The sequence below is a fragment of the Augochlora pura genome, chromosome 9 (genome assembly GCF_028453695.1).
Source record: "Augochlora pura isolate Apur16 chromosome 9, APUR_v2.2.1, whole genome shotgun sequence".
Lineage (NCBI taxonomy): Eukaryota > Metazoa > Arthropoda > Insecta > Hymenoptera > Halictidae > Augochlora > Augochlora pura.
In genome coordinates, this window is record NC_135780.1 from 10,786,882 (window position 1) to 10,805,862 (window position 18,981).

The 18,981-nt window shown below is 41.6% G+C and overlaps 1 protein-coding gene across 1 annotated transcript in view; it reads left to right on the plus strand.

The window, feature by feature from the left end:
* The window catches only part of LOC144474751 (small conductance calcium-activated potassium channel protein-like), a 26,957-nt gene extending 8,454 nt beyond the window's left edge, over positions 1–18,503 (plus strand). Inside the window, exons 3-6 of the mRNA XM_078189964.1 lie at positions 4,532–4,642; positions 13,694–13,821; positions 13,930–13,999; positions 16,283–18,503. Of these exons, the coding sequence (XP_078046090.1) occupies positions 4,532–4,642; positions 13,694–13,821; positions 13,930–13,999; positions 16,283–16,921 (948 nt within the window). The 3' untranslated portion in view covers positions 16,922–18,503. The remainder of the gene's footprint in view (positions 1–4,531; positions 4,643–13,693; positions 13,822–13,929; positions 14,000–16,282) is intronic.
* The last annotated feature ends 478 nt before the right edge of the window (positions 18,504–18,981 follow it).

Here is an 18,981-nt window from a genome sequence, read left to right on the forward strand (position 1 = left end):
AACCGCCGTATCCTCTGAACACGGTCCTGCATAATCAACGCGGAAACGGTAGCATAATCGGTGCTCCCGCGCGGCTCGTCGGACGCGCGGATTGCCGCGCGCCGGTTGGACGCGCGCGACGCCATCTTTGACAACCGCTGGTTGAACCCGTTGCGACGTTATTAGGATCGTTTTCCTAAGATTTCGGAATACTTTGGTGCCGATATTCGATCGTTCGATTAAATGGAATAATTGAGCCGATTATTTTTGAATGTGGCCGTAACTCCGTTTATCTTCGTATATTTAACCCTTTGCACTCGAGGACTCTGAGAAACCAAGTTTTTCTTATCACGTTCTAAAATAATCTTTGTACTAATAGATTTTGGATTGAAAACATTGTTGCTAGTCGAACTGTTGGTATGAATCACAAGAATCAATTATTTATCCATAAAATGCACTTTGTTATATAAAATGAAATATATTGCTATATAAATTTGTTATATAAAAAGAAATATTGGAAGCCAGAAAAATGATTTTAGATTTACTGTTCAAACGGCTTCGAGTGCAAAGGGTTAAGGGTTCGCGGTTCGATGAATTTAACCCTTTGCACTCGGTTGTCCCCTCTCAGGGGACATCGTGATTCTAGTACATGACTAAACATTAAAGTTTATTAGCGATTTTGCAACTATTTCTCGATGTCTACAAATTCATATAAATCGAATATTATTATAACAATATTATATATACATATATATCGTATACTATATAATAATATAGTTGTTTCTTTCTTTTTCGATTTGTTTTTAGATCATTAGTTACTATTTCTTCTTCACTATCTGAACTAAATGGTCTTGTTCTGTTCTTCCCCATGGGTGAAATAATTTCTAGAATTTAATATTAAATTTTCAGTTTTATATTAATTAAACGTACTGGTTATTCAACTAAATTGTCCAAAAACTGAGGTTAACTTGTTAAATACTAATTAATTGAAATATCCTTCATCGCTGCCTTGAGACATTATCAATAGCAAATATATTATCCTGATTTAAGTATAAATAGAGTTAGGCCACTTTCAAACTAAACAATTATTGAACTAACTTTGAAAACTTATGTGTCAAGAATTATCGTATTTGCTCGGAATATAAGCAACCTGAAACGCTTTACTGATAAATAATACGAAGTCGCACATGTAACCATGGCAGCCGGAAAAAAATTGACAAATGGAGTTAGGCCACTTTCAAAATAAACGGCTCAATTATGTTTCTTCTTCTTCTCGTAGAGAATTGTTAATGGAGTTTTTAAAGGGCGAGGGTTTTTTTCAGAGGGCAATGGGTGCAGCTGTATAGTTCGAACGAAGCTGAAGAGTCAACTTTGATTTTCAACTAAGACTACTTGTTGTTGCTATTTGTAGCATTATTGCGAGGAACTGACTGCAATTGTTCAGACCTTTTTGAATTGTACTTTGGTGATTGCACTGCTGATGAATTGCTTCCGATCATTTGGTATGTTTATTGTTTGAACGGTTCCATTTCTATTTAAATAGCTTGATTAATATTTAAATAGCTTGATTATTATTTAAATACCTTGATTGTTATTTAAATAGCTTGATTATTATTTAAATACCTTGATTGTTATTTAAATAGCTTGATTATTATTTAAATACCTTGATTATTATTTAAATACCTCGATTACTATTTAAATACCTCGATTAATACTTAAACAGTTTGATTAATTTTTAAACAGCACGATTACTATTTAACCAATTTGATTACTATTTAACCAAAGATCGATTATTATTTATCCGTCCTCTGTCGCGTCTAAATCGCCTACATTCTTTCAACGAAAAAATCGTAATCGACGATAAATTATATATACTCGAAACTGAGATATTATTTCTTATTCTTTTTCTTCTTACTATTATTATAAAAAGATTTTTAAACCCGACAAAATAGTCTTCGCCGCTGAATGTAATTATCTAAAAATGATCGGAAACATTGGTCCAGCAGTACGAAGCACGTCCAGTGTCGGCCCGTCGATTATTCTGGGCAACATCGTCTTGATAATCCCGGAGCACCTCGTGCCGGCCAAATCGAAGCGCGGAGCCGCGGTCGCGGAGAATTGGACAGGACCGAAGGAATATTAAACAACCGTGAACGGCACCGTCTCGTAAGAATCACTCGGCTCTCGATCCCTTACGGAAATTGGCCGCGATATTGCTTGCCGATGGTGTCCCGGTTTCTTGCTGACGAAGTCGGTTCGCGTTTTCCTCGAGGACGTTGTCCCGACTCCTCTATCTCTATCTCTATATATATCTCTCTATCTCTCTATCTCTCTATATATATCTCTATCTTTCTTTCTCTCGAGGGACTGCGAAATCTGTCCGCAATTAAAACCGGCCGCGCCGTTAAAGGGGTCGCCCCGTTGTCTTTCGCCGCCGCGAGAGTTTGACGAAGGCAGTGGCGGCGGTAAAGAAAAAAAGCCCGGCTCCAACGGGCCGGCAGGATTTCCTTAAGAGGATTGCTAAACCGGCCGGTTGATGGAAGTTCAAATAAAAATCCCGGCGGGCGCACAGATTTTTTCGCGCACAGTTTGCCGAGGACTTTCTAAACCGCCGATCGAGAGCACTCGAAATAAAACGGAGACCGTCGGCGGACATTATTGTTCGAATTTTCGTGGGACTCGAACAGCGTTCCACGGCCCCTCCCCGGCCGCTCGAGTGCCATCGTCTCGAGACCATTTAGTTCACGGCGGATTCTTTACACCTCCGCGTCGGGCGCGATCGAGACGTTATACTTATCGATGTTTAGCGGCGAGAACCGCGAAGCGGAAAAGCCGATCACCGTGCCGTGTCGACGGATTTTCCTGTTAAGAGACAACTTTAGCGATCGAGCGGAGGCTTCTCGATAGCTCGACCGTAAATTTCGAAGCTTCTTTCGGCGGCAGAGATTTTCGATTACTGTCGAATCTTTTTTGAATATCAGGGAGAAAGGGAAAGGTTGTGGAGCCAGTTACTGTGCCTACCATCTGTAAAATTAAAAACTGAATGTTTAACGTAGTCGTATATTAATTTCTATGAATAAATATATAACAACGTAATATGTCATTTAAAAGTTCACGTTAATAAAATATGTTATTTATAAATGTTTCATATCTGCTCTTAAAAAGCATAACAGAGATGACTTAAGATTTGAGGTTATGTAGACCTATCCCGTAGTTAATAATACAGTAATTAATATTATTGCTACTTCGTTTTTGCAATTACCGAATATCGATCCTCATTCGTTCAGTATTTTCTCATATAAAATAAATCGTTTATTGAATTTAAAAACAATTAAAACCAATTAAAATAGCAAAATGTCATAACCTTGTTCGATAAATGTAAAGTGAATTACGGCCGGAAATCAAGCAAAACCACGGTAATGGCAACCCCACCGTAACTGACTCCATTACCCTAATTGCCGAGGGGTTCTGCATGTGTTACTCAATTTGATCTCGATCAGCGACTAGCGTCACATTCGAATTAAAGTTGAGATTAGAAACGGAGCTTGATGGTTCTGCATGCGTTGCTCAGTTTGATCTCGATCATCGAGTAGTATCATAATCGAAGCGAAGTTGAGACTAGAATTAGACCATTGAAGGTTCTGCATGCGTTATTCGATTACTCTTTGTAGCCTCATCTTCGAGAGTACTTCATCCATTCTAGAGATACTGTTCTCGCACTAGCTAGTTCCACGAACCGGCAGCATATGTTCAGTATGCAATAGTGTTCAGCGACATTCAAATCGTCGCGAACGTTTTCTATCGCCTATTGTTTCTACCGATTTCTATAGTTTCTAACGATTTCTATAGTTTCTAACGATGTCTATAGTTTCTACCGATTTCTATAGTTTCTACCGATGTCTATAGTTTATATCGATTTCTATAGTTTCTACCGATGTCTACAGTTTCTATCGATTTCTATAGTTTCTACCGATGTCTATAGTTTCTAACGATGTCTATAGTTTCTACCGATGTCTATAGTTTCTACCGATATCTATAGTTTCTACCGATGTCTATAGTTTCTACTGATGTCTATAGTTTCTACCGATGTCTATAGTTTCTACCGATGTCTATAGTTTCTAACGATATCTAGAGTTTCTAACGATATCTGGAGTTTCTAACGATATCTAGAGTTTCTAACGATATCTATAGTTTCTACCGATATCTATAGTTTCTACCGATATCTATAGTTTCTACCGATTTCTATAGTTTCTACCGATGTCTATACTTTCCACCGATTTCTATAGTTTCTACCGATGTCCGTTCTCTCTACCGGTATCTCTATAGTTTCCATCGCGACGTTCGAGCAACAGACACGCGTCCCGCGGTTCTGTTTCTTGTTCACAGGGCGTCTGGCTCGTAGTGGCAGGGAAACTTCCTCCGAAGATCTCGATGATATTAGCTCGTAATTAGTGGAACCCCGGGCGCGGCGTCCGCCCGCCCCCGGTCTCGCAATTAAAATTTGTGTATGCAACGTGATAGCTCTCACAGGTACGTTTCACGGTGTTTTTAGGGCGCCGCGTGCACGGCCTTGCTGGTGGCGGTTGTTTCCAGGAAGCTCGAGCTCACAAGGGCGGAGAAGCACGTTCATAACTTTATGATGGATACGCAATTAACGAAAAAGGTAAGAGTGAACAAAAGCGTGCGAGATGATTGCGAAAAAAAAAAGAATACAAATAATACGTACGTGTTACGCTACCGCTCCTGTGACCGTGATGTTGCCAAATTTGATGAACGCTCCGTGGCCTGCCCGCCAACCTGTGACGTCCCGCGACTACGAAACGGCCGGCGCGGTCCTCACGATGGAACCGGGTTTGTCCTGCTCCGCGATCTTTCCTCCGCGAACCGTGCTCTTTTGCGAGCTTGTCGATCTAGCGTACGATACGCCGTGGCTTGTTCGACAAAGTCCGCTCTGTGGTGGTCATTTTAAATAATACAAGCGATCGTAATAATTTGACAATTCTATTCGGTAATATATGTGACAAATCTCAGTTATTTTTCAAAAATATTACAGCTAAGTAGATTAAAAAATATATCTTATCCCGTGTGTGTTGCGTCACGTTTGCGCTCGCAGTATTTTACAATTAAGAATTGCGAGTTGCTCTGTAACGAAGCAAAATGAAAACCATGAGAGAAATATATAGTCTGTGTCGCGACATGTTTGTTTAAACTGTGTATAGCAATGTGAACGTGGTAGAGAAAACAGTTTGTCTGTATAGATTTGTATAGATTGTGTGATTAATTTATGTTTTCTAGAGAGCACTTTTCACCGTAATAACAGTAATAATAAATCGGCAAATAAAACGCGCGGAGAGATAACAAAAATAACGAAGACGCGGAAGCTAATAGAATAGAAACGCAATACGGTGTCGGACGTTTCGCCTTGCCTTGTTCTAATCGTTTAATAATCGCGTCCCGCGTAGATCGAGGGCAAACGAAAACAGGGAGATTGAATTCGCGCGGGGTCACGTTTTGCATAATCCACTCGCGTTGCCTCGCGGAAGGGAGGTTCGCGGAACAGGATGTTATTTTCCACGGAGGACCGGCGCGGTTCCTTCGTTCCCGCGCGGACACCGGCTGACGGGCAGCCACACGGAACGAGAAGTTTCACGCGACCAGCACACTGCAGTACTTTTCGAATCGTTCCGTCTGAACTTGTCTGTCAGAATTTCTTGTAATTTGTCAATGTGTCCACCGTCTTGTGCTGAGGCCGTCGTCGAGAAAAAGTTTTTGTCGTGAAAGAAGGTATCCTCCGGCTTGCGGCGGAGCGTAGAAAACAACGATGGGAACATTTGGTGGGTGCTCTTGGCACCGATTTCTTCGTGATGTGATTCGTTGTTGGTTTACACCGTGTTCGTGCGACTGCTCGGTGCTCTCTCGTTCGTTTGGTTCGCGACGGCGAATCGGTGGGTCCTTTTGCGTCCTCCTCGTCCCCCCCCTATTTATATCTGACTCTCGTATTTATTTTTCAAGAAAACGCGCGCACGAGGAGCCCGAACTCAGGCCGAGCAACAAAGGGAACGCGAAAAATCCCGGAAATATTTATCCACGTTTTCAAACGCGAGAGTTTCTGTTCTCGTTACGTTTCAGGCGCAGCGAATGGTGAAATCGGGCTAACGATGTGTCGCGCACCTGTATTTTTCCCATTTCGACGGTATCCACGGATGGGGACGTTGTTGGTCGAAGTTCACGCTGTGAAATCGTTGCCGATTCGGCGCAATCGGCGCTAAGGAGAGACGCTTGATAAAAGAAAGAGAACCGTTGATCGATCGAAGAAACTCGGAATTCAATTCCTCCGAGCTGCTCGATCGACTCGCGACGTTCTCGTGAAATCGCGGAAACGAGTGCGTTAATTCCGACGTGGACAAACGACGACACGCTTTGTTTCTTTCTTTAACGAAACTCTCGACTCTGCTCCAAATTATTGCCCGACTTTGCTCCAAATTAATACCCGCCCCCTTTTTGCAAGACCTTTCTCACAATAGGACGGTATAGGATATGTAGGCAGATATAGGACGGTCCGCGCAATTTCTGCGTCCCCTGCAACCTCCAAAATATGCTTCGGGCAACAAATGTTTTCAATGGAAAAGTTGCCTGGTTTAAAGGTGAAGTTTTCTTTGTAGGTGCAGCCAAGGTCAACTTTCCAACTTTTCTACTTAAATGGGTTAATGTATTTTTTATGTGAAAATGCGGAAGAATATCGAATTCTAAGGAAAGCAGTTAGCCCTAAGCACGTGACAAGGTCAAAACTTGATGTCACGCGAAGAAGAGTTTCAAGAAATGAAATTACTTGTTAGTTATTAGATTTGCAACTGATGAAGGTCGATGCAATATTCATCCATGTCATTATATAAAGAATGTAGTATTCCATTTAAGGGAAAAAGTTGATCTTTAAATCTCCGGAACGACTTTATCTATAAAAAATAAATGCCCCTTTAAACCACAGAATTTTTCTATTGAAACATTTATTGCCAAATGCATATTTTGAAAGTTGCAACGGATGCACAAGTTGTATGGACCACCCTGTATATGGATGACCAAGACAAAGATCATAATTCCTGAATTAATTAATTCTTTACATAAATACCATAATTATTTTTTAATGGAAATACAAGAATACATTGTCCCTTGTATAAGAAATATTAAGAAATTAATTCTTTACATAAATACCATAATTATTTTTTAATGGAGATACAAGAATACATCGTCCCTTGTATAAGAAATATACAGTTCAATTAAAAAGTATTTAATTAGCTCTGATTTTCGATTAAACAAACGGTCCTTTTCTTATAAAAATCTGCCATTAATTATGTTACGATTATTCATGAGACTCTTGAGGACCCTCTAACAATTTTTATTTTAATTATTAAAAACGGTCCTTTTCTTATAAAAATCTGCCATTAATTATGTTACGATTATTCATGAGACTCTTGACGACCCTCTAACAATTTTTATTTTAATCATTACCTAGAATTATATTATTTACTTACCGCTACACGGTGTCAAAAAATAATTCGATCCAATTCGGTCGACGATTATTTCGACTTCCGCCCATCGCGTGTCACCCTGTGCAACGGTCCGATTGCCAAATACTTGCGCAGTTTTCCGCGGAGCTCGCCTCGTTCACGCGGAATAATATTCTACAGCCGATTCGGCGGGAATTGGCAGGAAATATAAACAGCTGCGGGCGGACAACGCGATCGGGACGGGGTCGGCGAACGTAATTCAATATTAATGCGATATCGTCAACCGATATTGTTAATATTATTATACGACGAATGTAAACACGGTGGCAAGCGAAAGTACAAGTCGAGGGTACGGACAACTATATTTCAACGTTTCATATATCCACGTGTCACGCACGGATAAATACAACATTTATTCCGGTTCCGTGTTTGATTCCGTTTCGAACACAGGATCGGGAATAAACGTTATATATTTGCAGCCGACAAATGGATAAATTATATCCGACAACCTGGGTACTCCGTACCTTAATTTTCATTTGCCTTTTCATTCGCGTTATTTTACAATAATCTGAACAATATTTAACGTCGCGTTAACATTGAATCGATCGATCGACCTTGGTTACGTTTTATAACCCTTCCTCATCCCTAATCGCTTTGTATCGCCAGGTATCATTTCAATCCTGACGAACAATCGTTCCTGAAATTATAGGATTCTGTTCAACGAAATGGCGGACGACCGATCCGAAAGACGCGCGTCTCCCACGATTCTGTGATTCTTCTAAACTTTCAGGTGGCGAAGAGGAGCGAAAATTTCGACGAACGTATCGGAGAGACGGCAGCAACAGCTGTTCCGAATATAGGACTTACAAACGAGACAGCGGTTCTTCCATTGTAACGAAAGAATCGACGCGGAAGTTCGCGAGAAAAACGCGCTTAGTCCGCTTTGCGCGGGCTCCAATTGATTCGGTATCGAAAAGTCGTCGGACGACAAGGGACCAATGTAGACGCGGCGGAGCCGATCGTCTCTCGTCCCTGGTAACCGGAGAGCGCCGCTTTAATTCCGTCCTCGGTTACAAAACTCATTGTTACAACATTGTGAAGCGACTGATATCTTTCCCGGTGAAACAGAGTATCCGGTAATTTTTTCTCCCCCGTTTCCTCGCCCGCGGAGCGGTACAATGGACCGTTCCGAAGGGTCTCGTCACCGCGAATCACCATAGCGAACCGTATAACCATAGCGAACCGTATTACCGTCGCAAAGAACCACGAAAACGGAAAGGACATATTAACCCTTTGCACTCGAAGCCATTTTAACTGTAATTCTAAAATAACACTTCCGATATATAACGTTTCCATTTTATATGACAAAATGTATTTCATGCATATGAAATTGAATATTGTAATTCAGGCAATAACAGTTATACTTTTAATAATTTTCGTAATATAATTTTTCATAATATAAAAATTATTTCGAAACGTGCTGTAATAATTTTAGTGGTGCCTCAGAGTCACCACTCGAGTGCAAAGGGTTAATAAAGAAGAACGAGCGGGCTTTCCTCCGCGTAGAAAAAAAAAGGAGAACCGTCTCCCCCCACCCTCCGCCTCCTCCGAGTTCATTGTGTCGTCCGAGAGAGGACCGTCCAACGTGTCATTGTCGTTTTTCATCCGGACCCGATGGCCCGATCGATCCGCCGCGGGGTCGGTCCTCGAACAAGGGAATCGCATCTAACGAGAGAAAAGGGCGATACACCGCCTTCTACGAAAGGCGAAACACTCGAGAAACGAGACGAAGGGGGGGGGGGGGGTCCGAGAGTCATTTCGATCCTCGCGAAAATTCGGTTCTCGCGCGTCGCCGTGGAAAATCCGAAAACATCAAGTCCGAGTCCAAGCGCGACGACGACCGTCTCCACGTTCGCTCGATTAACCCTCTTAGTACCGGAGGGCCGATGTATCGGCTCGCGCTGCACTGACGAAAAGTGCCTTATACATATACCTTTCCTATTTATATAATTTCCAATGAATATAGAAAAATTGGCGTCGCTGTTCCATTCTCAATTTCGTCCTTAACCCTTAAATGCATGATTTTTCCTTTTTAAATACAATAAATTGAAACAAGTAGTTACTTAAATATAGATTAAGGGAAAAATAAAGAAAAAAAAATTTTTTTTCCAAAAAGTATATTTTTAAAAAAAAAAAATTAAAAAAAAAAAAAAAAAAATTATGAAATTATGTACGGAAGAAAACACTGATGTAAATATACATCATCATGCATTTAAGGGTTAATACGCTGCTTTTTGCATTACGTAAATATTGCTTTTCGTTCGGTTTTTACGAGCCTTTCTCCAAATCCTAGTAAAACTGTGAAATTTCGCTTTCTCGCCCGGCACTAAGAGGGTTAATATCAAAGTTGTTGCGAGCTCCGGGAAAGTCACCCGGTCCAATTAATATCGGCCGATTATTCCAAGCGGGAGGGACGATAACGTATTTACTTGGCCGCCTGAAGTTGACAAATGGCATGCGAACGACAGCCCGTCTAGTTTCTGTCCGGCGATCGAAGACTTCGGCCGCGGCCACTGAATTAACAAACAGCACCGCGGATATTTGTAAACCCACGGAAATATCAAAGTTAACCGGCTGGTAAGGCTCTGCCCGGGTATTTCCATCGCGGTGTACAGTGGTATAGCTCGGAACTGGCTTTTTTTTTACGCGGAACCGAAACCAGTCCGATTTCACGGGGGTTTCGTTTCGAGATCGCGTTCTCTCCGCCTTTGGCTTTCCGCTCTTTTTTTTATTCAGGAGTTTTTCCGGCGGTACGAAAAAAAAATGGAACGACCTTCGCGCAACATTTCGCGATAGTTCTCGCGTGTTTTGGTTGGGCTCGCGATATTCGTTTTAGCGAAAGAGTTGGAAGGAACGCTTTCGATCGAGTATCGATTATTAATGCTGTGTCTTCTTGGGCGAGCAAATAATGATACGGAAATGATAGCGAGAAGTGTAATGTAATAATAAATAGAAGATACTAGTGAATGAAAAATAATAAATAAAATATAATAGTAAGTAAAATATAATAGTAAGTAAAAAATAACAACAAGTAAAAAATAATAAATAAATAGAAAATAATAAATAAATCCTTTGCTTTTCGCTGAACCGTGAAACATTTGAAAATTTCGAAAATTCGAACCGATTTGAAAATTCGATCGTAAATCGCGGTGATCGTTTAGCGATTCTCTCTCCGAAAACAACACGGCTGTCGGGAGCATGTCGCGGCGGGCATTGTCCGTGGTGCGCGGGGCAAATTCGACGAACCGATCTTTGGAACAAAGAGCGAATAATGAGATACGAAATGAAGCTAAATTATTCATAGCCGGACGCGGGAATTGAATTTTTCTTCTCTCGAAACGAATCAGGGTTACCGGTGTCGGAACGGTATTATCCCTGCCACGTGGGGCGTGCAGTTGTTTCGTAATTCCTCCGTTTAACCCTTTGCCCTCGAAGCCATTTTAACTGTAATTGTAAAATCATCTAACATATAGAATTATAACATATAGAATTTCTAACATTTCTAACATATAGAAATTTCCATTTTAAAAGAAGTAAAGAGGTTATGTTCAATCGAAATCGAACCCCGTAACTCATATAACAACAGTTATACTTTTAATAATTTTAATAATTTATCAAATTTAATCTTTCATAACATCAAAATTATTTCGAAACGTGCTGCAACAATTTCAGCGGTGACTCGGAGTCAAAGGGTTAATATTTCATTATTTGATCCCAGCGGCACCGGGCCGCCGTTATCGTTAATAAGCAGACCTTGAATATGCTTGCTTTCCATTAAGCGTTCACCTCGGATCGGCTTCCGGCGAAGATTATCGAACCGTTTCCGGAAATTGAAGTTTTCCGGGCGGCTGTTTTATCTCGCGGCGGCGCGCGGGGGTGGGGAGAGAGGGTCGCCGACGAATCTCTGTTTCGCGTCGATATTTTCTGCAGCTCGCAATAAGCATGATTGGAAGAGTATCTACGCGGAGGTCCTGCCGAGCATCGATTCCGGTATTCGGGAATTACGATCAGTCGGAGTTTCGGTAATCCGTTTGTTTCTCCCTCTTGTTCTTGTTTTTCAGTTTGTTCAAATGAATTTCAGGAGCGGAGCTGCCGCACGGTGAGTAGAACGGAACGCACGTTTTGTGTGGAACGAGTGTGACGATCAGCATGGCAGCGGGTGTTAACCCCTTCCACTATAATAACGAGTCAGACTCGTGACAAAGATTTCATGCAACATCTACTAGATATTAATAATATCAATTTCTTTAATATCAATTAATAATATCAATTTCTTTAATATCAATTAATTAATAATATCAATTTCTTTAATATCAATTAATTAATAATATCAATTTCTTTGAAATCGGAATGAAATTTAATTCTTCTGTCATCAAAATTTAAAAAATGAAAGTAAATAAAGATAACAGAAGAAACAATAATTGTTTGGTCCTATTGTTAAAAATGTTAAGGATTAATAAGTGCTGATCAACGCAGCATAAAAGGAGTCATAGTGCAAGGGGTTAATTGAATGTGTGGATGCACTTGCGTATGAAAGGGTTGGAATCGTAGGGAATTCATATTGTGAGAAACAAGGGATGTTATTGTTTAATAGTATGTAAATTGTTATTGTTTAATAGTAACTTTGAATTATAAGGTAAAAGCTCTTTGGACGCAACTGGAGAAATATTTAAGTATGAAAGTATCTGCGTGGATTTCTTTTTATTATATTCACTTTACTTCATTAGTTCGAAATATAATCATAACAATATTTAATTATTTTCGAGAACAAAATTATTATTGAGAAAATAAAGTATTTCTTTAAACTTCATCTTATGAAGTTATATCTCAGCAATTAAATTTAATGAAAAGTTTATTGGTAAAATTTATTGCGAAGATAATACAGTGCTGAATTAATTTATGGTAAATTAATAATTTATTTCTCTTGTTTTAGTAACATTTTGTATGGATCACATTTTTAACATATTCAAAAATGTCACGCCATTATCATTCTATGCCAGTGTCACGTGTGCGTATGGGTTCTTGCGTTCGAAATATAAAAAAAGAGAGGTTAAAGATTAAACAAAAAGATCCTACAGCGTTGTGTCCCACGTGAGAACTAGAGCGAATTTTTCCGTCGTCATACCGGCATTGTTTCCCATCCTTTTTGTACATTACACTAAAATACGTCCATGAACCGTGTTAATTCACCGATCCTGTTCCAGCTTTTTTTCAACATTCGTCGAACAAAGTAGAACAATGTAGAACGATCCTCGAATGTACGTTCTACTTCTGCAATTCGACCCTTCGAGGGACGAGTATTTCGGGGAAATATTGAAAACAATAGCGAAACTCTCGAACCTTTGCCAACGAGAATCCGATCTTTAATTTCGATGTTCGAGCGATGGAATTACTCTTCCTCGAGGGGTTGAATATCAAATCGAAAGATCATCGAAACTCCTTTGTAGTTTTCTAGGCCCCTCCACCACTAGAAATACGAATAATCATGATTTATATTTGTTGTTTATATGAAATGTATTTTCTTTGTTTCTCAAGCAAGGATTGTCGAAGTAAGTAAGAACTGTTATATATCGAGTCTCTAAATAAAATAGAGAAACAATCGCACAGGTAAGAGGAATTAGTCCACCATAGTGATAGCTGTGACCTGAGAATGACAAAAAACCACCAAAACAAGCGACAACAATTCCCGATAACAGGAACAGTGCACGCTTTCCGAACAAAATCACCGAGAACCACGATCATTTTTCAATTGTACACCGCAAACCGTTCAACCCTGACACTATAAACCCCACCCACCCCCACCCCTAACCCCCTGTGTATATTCGACGAGACATATTGTCAATCGATAGCGTGACCGGTGTCATACGAGCACGCAATTAGATTCCTCCCGGTTTTCCGAACGACTGGGGGAAAACGTGTTTGTAATCGGAAGAGACGGGAGGAACTATAAAACGAGTGTGAACACGACCGAGCCGACTCAATAATTCAAAACGAACCACAACACGAAGGAATAGAACCAGATCGATAGACCGGCCGTTGTTTTGCAGCGCTGAGAAGGAATGTGCGAAGCCGGTGGTTCCCCCTCCACCTCCCCCTGCCCAGGCCAATAGGACGGCGAAAGTAATCGGGATGCGAATCATTTGTTCCAGATGAAAAACGCCGCGGCGAACGTGTTGCGCGAGACGTGGCTAATTTACAAGTACACGCGGCTCGTGAAACGTGCCAATCCGGGACGTGTTCGTACGCACCAGCGGAAATTTCTGTTGGCTATATACAAGTAAGTCGACGCGTATAGAAATCGGCGAAACCGATTGACGAACTCGTTGCCACGGCCTCTTTGCTGCGGTAACAATTAATGTCCGCATCCGTCGGTGATAACTTTCAGGCTCAGGAAAGTGAAAATGGATCAGCGAAAATTAATGGACAACGCCAACACCATCACGGACATGGCCAAGGTACTTTTTTCCAGGGGAAACGGGACTCGCCGCGCCGAGACATGGACTGATAGAGTTATTTGTCGGGAACTTGAACTTGGAGAAACGAGAATTTGCAGAAACTAATTTGCGAACGCTAGAATTTGGGAAAACTAGAATTTGCAAACACTAGAATTTGCGAAAGATAGAATTTGGGAAAACTAGAATTTGGGAAAGATAGAATTTGGGAAAACTAGAATTTGCAAAAACTGGAATTTGCAAAAGATAGAATTTGGGAAAACTAGAATTTGCAAAAACTGGAATTTGCAAGAGATAGAATTTGGAAAAACTAGAATTTGCAAAAGATAGAATTTTGGAAAACTAGAATTTGCAAAAGATAGAATTTGGGAAAATTAGAATCTGCAAAAGATAGAATTCGGGAAAATTAGAATTTGCAAAAGATAGAATTTTTAAGAACTAGAATTTGCAAAAGATAGAATTTGGGAGAACTAGAATTTGCAAACTCTAGAATTTACAGAAGATAGAATTTGGGAAAACCAGAATTTGCAAAAACTAATTTGCAAAAACTGGAATTTACAGAAACTAATTTGCAAAAACTAGAACTTGCAAAATCTAGAATTTGCAAACACTAGAATTTGTAAAAACTGGAATTTGCAAAAACTGTAATTTGCAAAAACTAATTTGCAAAAACTGGAATTTGCAGAAACTAATTTGCAAAAACTAGAACTTGCAAAAACTAGAACTTGCAAAATCTAGAATTCACAAAAGATAGAATTTGGGAAAACTAGAATCTGCAAAAAGTAGAATTGGAAAAAACTAGAATTTGCAAAAAACTGAAACACCATAGAAATCAGAGTGTACGCAAAAACTCGGTTTTGAAACTTTTAAAAATCAGAAACGAAGTACAATTGAGATAGTAGATTCGTTCGATACAAATTCTCCATGCGAACATACAATATCTCACGTTAGTTTATAGGACTTCGATGGACGTAAAGTAACCACAGCCATAGGCTAATTATTATCTTGCCGCAACTGCGGTTTCAATCTGCGATAACTTTATTATCGCAGCCAGATTTATTGTATATTATCCTCTTCCGGTTCAGGCGTTACCAATTAGTTCCTAAATACAGTGCACCCACAAACACACCCGCACACATAATTCTGTATATATATACATTCCACGAGGAATTAATCAATAGCACCCTCAGATAGAAATGCTTCTAAAAGACTGCATGTCCACCGAGTCCATTAAGATTTCACCTTGCAATAAGAAGGGAATACAAAGACACTGTACATAAAGCGATGCTAATCGAGCCTCTCAGTTGAAAACACGTCGAAAATTACGACTCAGCATTTACAACTTAACATTTCGTTTCGATTAAAATATTTTAATTTTATGAAATTACTGAGCTCATCATTGCGACAGACAAAGCGTTGCTATTCTCTCGCTTGCTTTCGATTACGGTTTTAATTATTCTTACCTTCTCATTCGTAATTGTTCTAAATATTTTATATTATACAAATGTCTAATCTTCGGTATTTTAAGAAACAGAATTTATGCCACTTGTCGACTAAGAGGCTCGATTTTTTTAGACAACCCTTGGCAGAGTGTCCTGTTTCGATGAGAGTCACTTCACAGCCACACCCGCAGCTCGCTGTAGTTTCTTAGAATCGTAGAAATACACAGTAGAACCTCTATTAACCGAACCGGATTTCCTTATATCTATATTACTCAGATTTTGCATTATTCCAAGTAATAACGATGAAACTATAAAATGACAACTATTAAATCTGGACCTATCGGATTCATCATTCATGGAAAATAAAAAGAAATTAGCTATCAATTTTGAATTCGATATAATCGATGTTCTACTGTGCCACAGTTTCCATGAATGTCCTTTGTTTAACCCTTTGGCTACGGCAGACTTTGGCACGGCCGTAGTTTTTCGTTAGACATGCATTTCTGAGGAGGTATATTAAAATATTCAAAATATTGAATTCCGTTACATTATATACCAATATTACTTGAACAATAATTCAAGTTATCATGTTAACAATAATATTAAACTTTTTTACAATATATAGAGCATAAATATTACACAATATATAATTAATCAAAATTAATAATAAACGGGGTGGAAATTTGATCTTGACGCCTATTGGTGCCTACAGTACCGGGAAGCCGACGTGTGTCGGACGCCAATAGGCGCCAACAGTAGTCAAAGGGTTGAACACACTCTGCGATGGTTGTCTTATCGGGATCCTCGCGTCCGGTTTAATTAACGATCGATTCTCCGTTCTTAGACGCAGAACACAGTCTACGAGATCGTCTCGGACATGAGCACGCGTCAGGACACCCTCGAGGAACGTCTGGTGGGTCTGGAGGACCGGCTGATCGGCCTAGAAGACAAACTGTCCGGCCTCCAGGTGCAGCTGGAGCTGCTGCCCGAGGAGCTGACCAGGTGCCTAGCTCAGCACGCGGAGCGTATGGAGCAGAGGCGTAACTTCCTTCATCCGAACGCGGCGGTCGCGATGGCTGCGGCGGCGGCGGCGTCGTCCGGCGGCGGCGTCGGCAGCGGCGGCGGGGGCGGCGGGGGCGGCGTCTCCGCCGGAAACACCCTGTCGATGAGCATATCCGGCAGCAACGTGTGCGCCCATCATCCGCTAGCCAGCCTGTCGAACTCACCTCTGCTGCCATACTCGAGGAGCGTGCCGAGCGCGCCCAGCACCATATCCCTTCATCCTTGGCCAGTCAGCCCGGTCCTGCCTCCGGTGTCGAGTCGTACGCCACACCTGGTCCCGGAGACCGGCAAGCACCAAAGCCTGGCACATTCCACGGTGGCGGCGACCACGACCTCGCAGTCGGCCACCAGGCTCACCTCGCAGTCCAGAATGGGAGGACTGGGCAACAGTCAGGGCTCCGACAAGTCTCCACACAGCTGAGTCTCGTCCTTGCAGCCGCAGCACTCATACTAAGGGAACCGCCGACCGCACCTGTCGGCGGCCCCGCAGACGCTCGTACACCTTCGAGTCCCTCTTATCGACGGTCTATCAACCCTTTCCCCCCCCTCTCTCTCTCTCTCTCTCTTTCTTTCTTTCTCCCTCTCTCTCGCTTTCATTCGGGGACAGGAAACTTCTACGGGCCCACTCGGTCCCGTTAGACCGCGGACCCGATCGAACGAGTCAGCAGAGTCCACGGACTAGGTCCACGCTTGCCACCGCTGCTCTGCCCGTGAACATCGAGGCGGCGGCGAACGCGGACGCGGTCCGCGATCTCTGTTCGATCGGGACCTAGCCCTAACTTCCGGACCGGTGGAGTTCAGTCGGCGGTGATTCTACCTCGGTCACTCGCGAGCCCGATTCAGCTAGACCAGGGCTTCTTAAACTATGGCTCGCGACCCCATTCGGTAGCAAAATTCTGCGGACGCGAGAGATTTTAATGTCAAATATTTATATATACCATTTTATAACATCGCTAGACTTGGCGGAATACAGTGGACTTGCAGCGTCTAGACACGCGCATTTGTCGATGTTACCTAATAAATTCGTTGTTGTTACCTAATAAATAAATCATCAAAAAAATATTAATTTATTTTTCTTTTATATTTGTATGGGGTCGTCAAGAAACTCGCAATCGTAAATGGGGTCGTGAATGACAAAAGTTTAAGAAGCCTCGAGCTAGAAGTGCTGAGAGTTCGCCTAGCGCCCCGGCAGCTAGACGGTTCTGGACTTTGGAATCTCAGAACCGGCTAGCCAAACGGATTACCCAAACAGTGGCAACGGTAGGTCAGACTCCATCGATTCGTTCACCCTCGTTGAAGCTCGAGAGGACGTCCTTATCTTGCCGAGCACGGCGGAACCTCGATTAGTCGAATCTCGAATTGTTCGAACTGAAGTGGTCGAGTTGGAGAGCTTTTGGTGTATCGAAGTCTTATTGTGGCGGGTCTATGAAAATTCGTCTTGCGGAGAGAGAGCGAGAACTAAGAATTTTATGGTTGTTAGCGAGCAATGCAATTCGTCTGCGTTTGCAAAAATAATAGGAAGCTTGTAGAATTTCCAAATTTTTATGAGGACGACCTTCTTCTTTTTTAATCATCTTCTCGCTTCTGTGATTAACTTCGCTTTTGTTAGCAAGCGTTATTAAAAACGATTATGTAGTTAATTTCTGCGCGGCATTGGAGGTAATTCTAAGTTAGTTGATATAACGATGACAGTTAGAATAAAAGTAGCGAGGACAATAGTTCGGCTAGTAGAAATAAATTTTGACTCGTAGACGATCTCGCTGTTTTAAATTCGAGTTACGGACACAAAGAACGCGCTTAATCTTGTTAAAAATAATTCGAGTTCCAGGTAGCTTCGTTTCGATTTACAGAGGCTTTTACAATGCAGCGAAAGGATTAAAACAAATGTTCGGTTTATCGAGGTTCCGAAAATCAAATATTCCTTTCGGTGTAAAACGGAGGGGAAAATATATCCTCCGCGTGTTCTTGTATCGGGAAAACCAGTGGATCCCAATACTATATATTTCGAGACTATCGTTTCGAGGAAAGCCGGCCAATTTTTCTTCGGAAGATTGGACGATCCCTCGAAGGATCCGGGCTCCCGGTGACCGGGGCATCGAACCCGCCTTCGGCGCGCGGCAGCGCAAACACAACGGGTCCAATCCTCTTCCCGATTGACCGCGTGTTCCAGCCGGACGTAAAGCCGGAAGCAAGAAAGGACCGAAATCGTAGGGACTCGCCAGGACCCGCCCCCCCGATGATCCCGCGAACGCGACGATACGGAGGGACTCCGAGGTTGCGAGCGTCCTCTTCCACTCGCTGCGAGCTGCTCCCCTGCCCAACTTGCGTGCCTGAAAACTTTTTTCTTAATATTTAAATATTATATTCGAGGAAGAAAAGAACACACATACAGACACATATACACACATATACACACAGATACGAACTCCATCTTACTTTCTGTATACCTCGTGAAACGGGAAATGGACGCGGACGAGGCAC